The 12,130-nt window shown below is 40.9% G+C and overlaps 1 protein-coding gene across 1 annotated transcript; it reads right to left on the bottom strand.

Moving 5' to 3' along the window:
- Window positions 1–9,771: 9,771 nt before the first annotated feature.
- On the bottom strand, window positions 9,772–11,637 carry LOC131930481 (uncharacterized). Its single transcript, XM_059286993.1, has one exon. It carries the CDS (start codon window positions 11,635–11,637, stop codon window positions 9,772–9,774), a length of 1,866 nt encoding a protein of 621 aa, XP_059142976.1.
- Window positions 11,638–12,130: the final 493 nt, after the last annotated feature.

Genomic DNA, 12,130 nt, shown 5'->3' with positions numbered 1-12,130 from the left:
CTGACAATATTGGTGGATGATGAGGGAGATGTTGTTGTTGTATCAGAGACACTGACAATATTGGTGGATGATGAGGGAGATGTTGGTGTTGTATCAGAGACACTGACAATATTGGTGGATGATGAGGGAGATGTTGTTGTTGTATCAGAGACACTGACAATATTGGTGGATGATGAGGGAGATGTTGTTGTTGTATCAGAGACACTGGCAATATTGGTGGATGCTGTGGGAGATGTTGGTGTTGTATCAGAGACACTGGCAATATTGGTGGATGAGGGAGATGTTGGTGTTGTTTCAGAGACACTGGCAATATTGTTGGATGCTGTGGGAGATGTTGGTGTTGTATCAGAGACACTGGCAATATTGGTGGATGAGGGAGATGTTGGTGTTGTATCAGAGACACTGGCAAAATTGTTGGATGGGGAGGGAGATGTTGGTGTTGTATCAGAGACACTGGCAATATTGGTGGATGAGGGAGATGTTGGTGTTGTAACAGAGACACTGGCAATATTGGTGGATGATGAGGGAGATGTTGGTGTTGTATCAGAGACACTGGCAATATTGGTGGATGATGAGGGAGATGTTGGTGTTGTATCAGAGACACTGGCAATATTAGTGGATGCTGTGGGAGATGTTGGTGTTGTTTCAGAGACACTGGCAATATTGGTGGATGAGGGAGATGTTGGTGTTGTATCAGAGACACTGGCAATATTGGTGGATGAGGGAGATGTTGGTGTTGTATCAGAGACACTGGCAAAATTGTTGGATGGGGAGGGAGATGTTGGTGTTGTATCAGAGACACTGGCAATATTGGTGGATGAGGGAGATGTTGGTGTTGTAACAGAGACACTGGCAATATTGGTGGATGATGAGGGAGATGTTGGTGTTGTATCAGAGACACTGGCAATATTAGTGGATGCTGTGGGAGATGTTGGTGTTGTTTCAGAGACACTGGCAATATTGGTGGATGTGGAGGGAGATGTTGGTGTTGTTTCAGAGACACTGGCAATATTGGTGGATGGGAAGGGAGATGTTGGTGTTGTATCAGAGACACTGGCAATATTGGTGGATGAGGAAGATGTTGGTGTTGTATCAGAGACACTGGCAATATTGGTGGATGATGAGGGAGATGTTGGTGTTGTATCAGAGACACTGGCAATATTGGTGGATGAGGGAGATGTTGGTGTTGTATCAGAGACACTGGCAATATTGGTGGAATTTGTGGGAGATGTAGGTGTTGTATCAGAGACACTGGCAATATTGTTGGATGCTGTGGGAGATGTTGGTGTTGTATCAGAGACACTGGCAATATTGGTGGATGATGAGGGAGATGTTGGTGTTGTATCAGAGACACTGGCAATATTGGTGGATGCTGTGGGAGATGTTGGTGTTGTTTCAGAGACACTGGCAATATTGGTGGATGAGGGAGATGTTGGTGTTGTATCAGAGACACTGGCAATATTGGTGGATGAGGGAGATGTTGGTGTTGTATCAGAGACACTGACAATATTGGTGGATGAGGGAGATGTTGGTGTTGTATCAGAGACACTGACAATATTGGTGGATGAGGGAGATGTTGGTGTTGTATCAGAGACACTGGCAATATTGTTGGATGCTGTGGGAGATGTTGGTGTTGTAACAGAGACACTGGCAATATTGGTGGATGATGAGGGAGATGTTGGTGTTGTATCAGAGACACTGGCAATATTGGTGGATGCTGTGGGAGATGTTGGTGTTGTTTCAGAGACACTGGCAAAATTGTTGGATGGGGAGGGAGATGTTGGTGTTGTTTCAGAGACACTGGCAATATTGTTGGATGGGAAGGGAGATGTTGGTGTTGTAACAGAGACACTGGCAATATTGGTGGATGATGAGGGAGATGTTGTTGTTGTATCAGAGACACTGGCAATATTGGTGGATGATGAGGGAGATGTTGGTGTTGTATCAGAGACACTGGCAATATTGGTGGATGATGAGGGAGATGTTGGTGTTGTATCAGAGACACTGGCAATATTGGTGGATGGGAAGGGAGATGTTGGTGTTGTATCAGAGACACTGGCAATATTGGTGGATGGGAAGGGAGATGTTGGTGTTGTATCAGAGACACTGGCAATATTGGTGGATGATGAGGGAGATGTTGGTGTTGTATCAGAGACACTGGCAATATTGGTGGATGAGGGAGATGTTGGTGTTGTATCAGAGACACTGGCAATATTGGTGGATGATGAGGGAGATGTTGGTGTTGTATCAGAGACACTGGCAATATTGGTGGATGAGGGAGATGTTGGTGTTGTATCAGAGACACTGGCAATATTGGTGGATGAGGGAGATGTTGGTGTTGTATCAGAGACACTGACAATATTGGTGGATGTGGGAGATGTTGGTGTTGTATCAGAGACACTGGCAATATTGGTGGATGATGAGGGAGATGTTGGTGTTGTATAAGAGACACTGGCAATATTGGTGGATGATGAGAGAGATGTTGGTGTTGTATCAGAGACACTGGCAATATTGGTGGATGATGAGAGAGATGTTGGTGTTGTATCAGAGACACTGGCAATATTGGTGGATGATGAGAGAGATGTTGGTGTTGTATCAGAGACACTGGCAATATTGGTGGATGATGAGAGAGATGTTGGTGTTGTATTAGAGACACTGGCAATATTGGTGGATGATGTAGGAGTTGTTGGTGTTGTATAAGAGACACTGGCAATATTGGTGGATGATGAGAGAGATGTTGGTGTTGTATCAGAGACACTGGCAATATTGGTGGATGATGAGAGAGATGTTGGTGTTGTATCAGAGACACTGACAATATTGGTGGATGAGGGAGATGTTGGTGTTGTATCAGAGACACTGGCAATATTGGTGGATGATGAGAGAGATGTTGGTGTTGTATCAGAGACACTGACAATATTGGTGGATGAGGGAGATGTTGGTGTTGTATCAGAGACACTGGCAATATTGGTGGATGATGAGGGAGATGTTGGTGTTGTATCAGAGACACTGGCAATATTGGTGGATGCTGTGGGAGATGTTGGTGTTGTATCAGAGACACTGGCAATATTGGTGGATGATGAGGGAGATGTTGGTGTTGTATCAGAGACACTGGCAATATTGGTGGATGAGGGAGATGTTGGTGTTGTATCAGAGACACTGGCAATATTGGTGGATGAGGGAGATGTTGGTGTTGTATCAGAGACACTGGCAATATTGGTGGATGCTGTGGGAGATGTTGGTGTTGTATCAGAGACACTGGCAATATTAGTGGATGCTGTGGGAGATGTTGGTGTTGTATCAGAGACACTGACAATATTGGTGGATGAGGGAGATGTTGGTGTTGTATCAGAGACACTGACAATATTGGTGGATGAGGGAGATGTTGGTGTTGTATCAGAGACACTGGCAATATTGGTGGATGATGAGGGAGATGTTGGTGTTGTATCAGAGACACTGGCAATATTGGTGGATGAGGGAGATGTTGGTGTTGTATCAGAGACACTGGCAATATTGGTGGATGAGGGAGATGTTGGTGTTGTATCAGAGACACTGACAATATTGGTGGATGAGGGAGATGTTGGTGTTGTATCAGAGACACTGGCAATATTGGTGGATGATGAGGGAGATGTTGGTGTTGTATCAGAGACACTGGCAATATTGGTGGATGAGGGAGATGTTGGTGTTGTATCAGAAACACTGGCAATATTGGTGGATGAGGGAGATGTTGGTGTTGTATCAGAGACACTGGCAATATTGGTGGATGAGGGAGATGTTGGTGTTGTCAAGGGATCAGAAAAAGTGTGCGTGTGGGGATTTGATGATGTTGCCGTTGTTGCGTCGCTGGACGATGTATTTAAGATAATAGCTGAATCTTTTTCGATCTCAAAGGTGACTTTCGAATCGAAAAATCCAACTTTCTCGACTGTATAGTGTACTCCTAATGTGAAATTATATTTTCCTGCTTCAAGCATATCAAACTCCTTTTTAGCTCTAATTTCACCTTTTCTACTCACGTCGATGTAGTCTGCAAAGATTATTTTACTGCACATAATTCATTTGAAATAGAAAATTGCAAACATATTTTATATACTTATATATATAATATATATATATATATATATATATATATATATATATATATATATATATATATATATATATATATATATATATATATACATATATATATAATATATATTATATAAATATATTATATTTTATATACTAGACTATCCATTGTTCTTGAAGAATCATGTGTTTCGGGGGTTTGACGGTTAGACAGACAGACAGACAGACAGACAGACAGACAGACAGACAGACAGACAGACAGACAGACAGACAGACAGACAGACAGACAGACAGACAGACAGACAGACAGACAGACAGACAGACAGACAGACAGACAGACAGACAGACAGACAGACAGACAGACAGACAGACAGACAGACAGACAGACAGACAGACAGACAGACAGACAGACAGACAGACAGACAGACAGACAGACAGACAGACAGACAGACAGACAGACAGACAGACAGACAGACAGACAGACAGACAGACAGACAGACAGACAGACAGACAGACAGACAGACAGACAGACAGACAGACAGACAGACAGACAGACAGACAGACAGACAGACAGACAGACAGACAGACAGACAGACAGACAGACAGACAGACAGACAGACAGACAGACAGACAGACAGACAGACAGACAGACAGACAGACAGACAGACAGACAGACAGACAGACAGACAGACAGACAGACAGACAGACAGACAGACAGACAGACAGACAGACAGACAGATGTATTATATTATTTGTCATTATTATATTTATTTAAATTTTGTCTACGTACCATTTGTGTCGGATTCAACAAAATATACGAAGTTTATTTTAACTAAGTGCTCCGGATGTTGGCAGACAATCTGAGCTAAAGTGTCCTTCGTTACTTTCTCGTACTCCAACTTGCATAATGGGTGGGTGAAATTTTTAAAAATAACCATTGCGGAGTTAGTTACCTTCCCGTCACTCACCTAGTAAATAAAATTTTTTTAGAAATATTTACAATCTTTAATTTTATGAAAGTTCAAAACTTTAAACAAAACAGACCTTTTTTAACAAAAGTTAATAATTAAAACAATTTCACAATTTCATCATGTGTGTTTAGTTAAAGATATTATGTCAAGATTTTTGCAATAAACTTATGCGAAGTAAGTTTAACACTTAACCATGCAGCGAATTGAAAATAAGCATAATTAATATATATTGACGCAAATCGGTGGCGAAACTAGAAGCAAAAGAACCCAGAAAATGTTTGGCCCATCGAATATATATATATATATATATATATATATATATATATATATATATATATATATATATATATATATATATATATATATATATATATATATATATATGTGTGTGTGTGTGTGTGTGTGTGTGTGTGTGTGTGTTTGTGCGTGTGTGTGTGAGGTGAGCGGGTGAATGTATTATTTGCATTATTATATTTTATTTTTGTGTGCAAATCGGTGCGTGAATGTTTTACCGGACATCGGCTATGGTGTTTCCCTTCCGGCCAAGGGCAGGTATTTAAGGTCGAGTGGCCGCTGAGATTAGTCCTTTTTACCCTATAGCCAAAATGTAGATCTGGTCAGTTTCGTATTGGGCGCTTGGCGCACCTCGTGCGTGGAAATATTTGTCTTTTTTTTTTTTTTACAATATTTTATTTTTATGTGTGAGCTATGAAAGCAGCTGCCGATATGTTTCTCGTTTTCTTACTTTTTCGACTAAAACGAGATAGATCTAGTAGTTATCGGCAGGTCTGGTACAACGTGGTGTGTTCTTTTTGTTGATTTTATTACACGTTATTTTTAATTTGCTAGTTACATTGTTTATACTATTTTATTAATCCTGATGGCTTATTTAACCCTGTGGGGTACAATGGCGTTCTTGGTAAGACTGTGGTTGGACGTGTTTTAAGAATTGATATTAATAGTATTTTACTCGAGGCTTTCTTTCGAGTTTCTTCGAGGCATCTGTTTGGGTAGGGGGGGGGGGGGGGGGGCGCTAACCTCCCCCCCCCCCCAACGAAGAACATCTAAGAGAAACACTATCTGTATGATTGAGGTTTAGCGGCCAAAAGTAGGAAACGGGTCAAGATTATAGATGTAGGGTCTACCGTTAGTCTGTATGATCTACAAATGCAATCATTGTTTCTTTCTGACTTTTTTCCTCCACGGAGTGGGGGGGGGGTGGAAAGGCGTACTTGAAATATTCAGGGTAGGGGGGATGTGGACTAAATTTTCTGTTGAGAAGAGCTGATGCTAATAAAGAATACTTTTTTATGTAAATTATATTTCGTAATATTTCGGTGATGTGGGGGTTGAGTCTATTATATCTATACAGAGTATAGAGGAAGTATTGTAATCGTTCACAAAAATCACATGAAATCTTGACAGTTTTCATGTTTTACACCTCATTACTTCATCATATACGGAGTATAGGGGACTTATTTAAATCGGGCAAAAATTCTAAATCCAGATTTATCAAAATTTCGGCGTTTTATGCGTAATCGAGTCGGAAAAACAGGACTTGGCAATTCTATCCGCGTGTATGTATGTGTGTCTCTGAACACCATAACTTGTATTCTGTTTCAGTTAGGTTGATGACATTTTTTCATAAATAAGTATACTATCAAATTTGTAGTTCTGTATCAACTTTTCAGCGATCTCCGATAACCAGAAGTGGATTTTATTCTACTTTGGTTTTTCATGTGCTAAATTGTCAAAATTAATCAAAAGGCTTTGGATCTTAAATTGTAAAACATAGAAACTCTATTGCCAATTATAGTTTTCTATGCATAAGCGTGTGTGTTTGTTGATAATGATAATCAAATATCTGACTTACAGTGACGTTAAATCTAAGAATTGTTGTCTGTTCTAAGAAGAATGTAGGAGCACCAAAATAAAAGTATCCGTAATATGTAGGTTTATATCCGGGAATGAAAACCAATTCACTAGAAGTTCCATCTCTCGCTCCTGTAGAGGGGGGGGGGGGTCAAAATAAGAAAACGTAAGTATTGACGTTAAAAAAGAGTAAATATGAATTTGAAACGAAGATTTCTGTAATATGGAAAATGACATTGGAAAGGAACCCTTATTTTAACTGAAAATAAACCTAAATCTAAACCTAAACCTTTAAACCGGATTCTGAACTTTAACTGGAGTCGAAAATGAATGGAAAACCATTTTTTAACTGGAATCTTATCAGAAAACTTAACCGGACCTTGAAATGTAACCGCTACTCTATTTTATTTGGTGCCATAAATTAAACCCGATCCAGATCAGGTTATTGGCCGGAATTCAAATTTAAACTGAAACATTAACAGGAAACGGTATTTTGAATGGAAATTTAATCGTAACCAGACATTTAACCGAAATCAGAACCTTAATAGGTACGAAATTTAACTGGAAGCGGAACTTTATTCGGAACCGGCATCTTAATCTAATTCAGAAATGTTACCTGAATTAAAAAACCTGAACTGGAAATGTAACCTCAAATGAAACCCCTAGTATCCCTAACCTTAGCAATAATCTTAATACTAACTTACTATATTTTACTTTTACTTTATTTTTTTTATATATCTAAATACAATCTATATATATAATTCTCTTCTGGGAGCCGCTAGAAAACAAGCTGCAAACGCGCCTAGAAAACAAGCTGTAAACGCGCTCCCTACCTCCCCACCCCTACATGGTTTTAGTGAGCTGTGTTCACTCTAAATGTTTACAAGCAGAGCCAACGATTTTAAACTAAGGGGGGGGGGGGGGGAGGAAGGGGGTGGTTATGGTCCTTAACGAGCTACTTATAGTGTTTTAAAGAAATATTTTCAGTGGCAGCGTTGGTACTGTCGAATTCACAAATTAATGAATTACTGAAAAGTAGAAAAAACAACAACTAAATAGCGGCGTATGTTATGCCGCGGGCCGGCTCGTTTTTAATAAACCGGGAAAGATCTCCCCTAAACTTTCTCGAATTTTCTTATATGAAACAACAGGGGATGGCAACTGGGGATATAAAAATAATTTTTAATCCATTTTAAATACTTAAATTTTTTACTTTCTCGTATATACGAATTGCCTATAGAGAAAGTCTTGTAATCGTGCAAGGTTGATGAAATTTTATATGTAAGTATTTTATCAAAATCGTAGATCCGTATCAACTTTTGAGCGATTTCCGATAACCGGAAGTGGTACTTTTTCTACTTTGAATTTTTCAAAAGCCTATAACTTGAGTACTATTTCAGATAGATAAATAGGGAAAATCAAACAACTGCTGCCTTGTAGTTTGTTCTTGGTTGGACAAAGGCTATGGAAGCAAATCCAAAAAAAAAGCAGGCTGAAATCGGAGTCAATGGCCTCAATGGCGCATAACCAGTTGACACGTAATCCTTAATTGTAATGGAAGCATGGTCGAGTCGGCAAAAGCTCATGGTTGATAAATTCAAAAATGTCTCGAGTTCAAACCCTCTGGCAGATAAGGTTAGATCCCTCCCAACACTAAAAATTAAGAACGAAGAAGAAGACGATGATAGATAAATGAAATTTCCCATGTCAGTAAAAGATGTAATTCTCTGTCTTCTGTCAAATTGTGAGTAATTTCCGTTGACCGGAAATAGTAATTTACGCTATTTTCGTTTTCTCAAAAAACTAATGTAAATTTAGAAACAATATTGCGCGCTAGTATGCACATTTTATGTGGTGTTCACTTGGTGTGCAATTCTTTTTCCACGAGATTTTATTCTATTTTAAAACGTTCAAGTATTTAAAATTGATTAAAAATCATGTCTATATCCCGAGTTCCCATTCCCTGTTGTTTTATATAAGAATATTCGAGAAAGTTTATGAAATTTCATATATAAGTATTATATCAAAATCGTAGATCCGTATCAACTTTTGATAATCGGAAGTTGAACTTTTTCTACTTTGATTTTTTCAAAAGCCTATAACTTAAGTACTATTTAAGATAGATAAATGAAATTTCACATGTAAGTAAAAGTTCTAATTAGCTGCCTTCTTTCAATTTTACGCTATTTCCAATTTCTCAAAAAAAAAACGCATGTGAATTTATGAAGTACTAATAATATTTATCACTATTATGCACATTTTATATGGCGTTCACTTGGTGTTCAATTGTTTTTTTACGAGATTCTATTCTATTAAAAATGTTTAATTAAGTAATTAAAAATGGATTAAAAATATTGTCTACGTCCCGAGTTGCCATCCCCCGTAGTGTTCTATTAAAATATTTGAAAGTTTAGTGGAGATCGCTCCCGGTTTATTACATCTAATATTTCTAAAATATCTGCTTTCTGACTACTGAGAGGAAAATAATAGTCAGGATCTAGCTAGAGCACAATTTCTCTTAATTTATTAAGTTTAAACGTAAACTAAATTACACCCCCCTCTCTTTTCTGTATTTGACATGGTACTTTAGGGGCATGTGTTATACCAGTGTCTGATAATGGCACAATAATATTATCTTCTTTGAAAAGTGGTGCTAGGGGATTAGCGGTTTCACTAAATAGACATGTCTCTCTAATGCCAATGCTAACCCTATCCCTAACCCCAACCCTTATCCCAAACCCTTATTTCTAACCATAAAACTAGACTTTAGATTACATAACTACTAAAAACCTAACTGTAAGACACCGAATTTCAGACGAGTCTGTAGTGGGACATAATGCAGTTGCTTGACTACATTACATTAAAACTTACTTGGTGTAACTTTTAATTTCCCAAACATGTTTAAGTCATATTGAATGATATTTATATTTCCGTCGTACGTTTCTTCAGTTGATGCTGAGACTTCTGTGATCAAGAAATAACAGTCGTACACATTAAATATATACTCTGTCCTGCTGAACCGTGGTAATAAAGAGGGGTTGGTCGCCAGGTTGCCCGTCTGAGTGAGAAGAATCTGTTTGGGAGACATAGTACCCGCCTCAGAAGGCATCCTCTGGTTTGTCATGGTATCCGCATCAGAAGGCATCCTCTGGTTTGTCATGGTATCCGCCTCAGAAGGCATCCTCTGGTTTGTCATGGTATCCGCATCAGAAGGCATTCTCTGGTTGGTCGTCATGGTATCCGCCTCAGAAGGCATCCTCTGGTTGGTCATGGTATCCGCCTCAGAAGGCATCCTCTGGTTGGTCGTCATGGTATCCGCCTCAGAAGGCATCCTCTGGTTTGTCATGGTATCCGCCTCAGAAGGCATCCTCTGGTTGGTCGTCATGGTATCCGCCTGAGAAGGCATCCTCTGGTTTGTCATGGTATCCGCCTCAGAAGGCATCCTCTGGTTGGTCGTCATGGTAACCGCCTCAGAAGGCATCCTCTGGTTTGTCATGGTATCCGCCTCAGAAGGCATCCTCTGGTTGGTCGTCATGGTATCCGCCTCAGAAGGCATCCTCTGGTTGGTCGTCATGGTATCCGCCTCAGAAGGCATCCTCTGGTTTGTCATGGTATCCGCCTCAGAAGGCATCCTCTGGTTGGTCGTCATGGTATCCGCCTCAGAAGGCATCCTCTGGTTGGTCGTCATGGTATCCGCCTCAGAAGGCATCCTCTGGTTGGTCGTCATGGTATCCGCCTGAGAAGGCATCCTCTGGTTGGTCATGGTATCCGCCTCAGAAGGTATCCTCTGGTTTGTCATGGTAACCGCCTCAGAAGGCATCCTCTGGTTTGTCATGGTATCCACCTCAGAAGGCATCCTCTGGTTTGTCATGGTAACCGCCTCAGAAGGCATCCTCTGGTTGGTCATGGTATCCGCCTCAGAAGGTATCCTCTGGTTTGTCATGGTATCCGCCTCAGAAGGCATCCTCTGGTTTGTCATGGTAACCGCCTCAGAAGGCATCCTCTGGTTTGTCATGGTAACCGCCTCAGAAGGCATCCTCTGGTTGGTCATGGTATCCGCCTCAGAAGGCATCCTCTGGTTGGTCGTCATGGTATCCGCCTCAGAAGGCATCCTCTGGTTGGTCGTCATGGTAACCGCCTCAGAAAGCATCCTCTGGTTGGTCGTCATGGTATCTGCCTCAGAAGGCATCCTCTGGTTGGTGGTCATGGTATCTGCCTCAGAAGGCATCCTCTGGTTGGTCGTCATGGTATCCGCCTCAGAAGGCATCCTCTGGTTGGTCGTCATGGTATCCGCCTCAGAAGGCATCCTCTGGTTGGTCGTCATGGTAACCGCCTCAGAAAGCATCCTCTGGTTGGTGGTCATGGTAACCGCCTCAGAAGGCATCCTTTGGTTGGTCATGGTATCCGCCTCAGAAGGCATCCTCTGGTTTGTCATGGTATCCGCCTCAGAAGGCATCCTCTGGTTGGTCATGGTATCCGCCTCAGAAGGCATCCTCTGGTTGGTCGTCATGGTATCCGCCTCAGAAGGCATCCTCTGGTTGGTCATGGTATCCGCCTCAGAAGGCATCCTCTGGTTTGTCATGGTATCCGCCTCAGAAGGCATCCTCTGGTTTGTCATGGTATCCGCCTCAGAAGGCATCCTCTGGTTTGTCATGGTATCCGCCTCAGAAGGCATCCTCTGGTTTGTCATGGTATCCGCCTCAGAAGGCATCCTCTGGTTGGTCATGGTACTGGCCTGGAATGTTAGAAACACAGACAGTTGTAACAGCTTAACAAGAAATTGAATGTGTCGAATGTTTTCTTATTTTCTTATTATTATAACTATATTTATAAATGAAAAGATTTGAAATTGTCTGTCTGTGGAACTGTGCGCCTGTCTTCTGTGCATTACTACACCTTTCATCTGGTTGCCATAACACATTTTGGGAAATCGATAAGAATATTATGGGGAAGTTTTCTGCGAAACAATGTTCGTTTTAAAGAGTACGATACAACATGGATACGGTGGTTACTATTATTTTTGACTAAATCAAATTTGTCGCGCCCGCCAGCATCGCGGGAATCGTATGCCTGTAGCGCCCATGACTCCTCAGTGAGCACTATGGCGCCGAGGTGTACTCTATCTCACTATTACCAGGAGTGATTAACATTCTTTCAAGTCTTTCTTACAGCATGCCCTGGGTGTGCATGGGCGGAAGTGTGGTCGAAACCTGAGCCGC

This window comes from Physella acuta, unplaced genomic scaffold (assembly GCF_028476545.2).
Source record: "Physella acuta isolate Inbredline_101_S28 unplaced genomic scaffold, ASM2847654v3 ptg000099l, whole genome shotgun sequence".
NCBI lineage: Eukaryota > Metazoa > Mollusca > Gastropoda > Physidae > Physella > Physella acuta.
Note: the sequence above shows the minus strand (reverse complement) of the source record. Positions and strands in the feature narration are given on the sequence as shown.

Bases quoted from the DNA above. Each gene is read 5' to 3' on its own strand.
- LOC131930481 (XM_059286993.1), bottom strand. From the start codon at position 11,637: ATGACCAACCAGAGGATGCCTTCTGAGGCGGATACCATGACAAACCAG.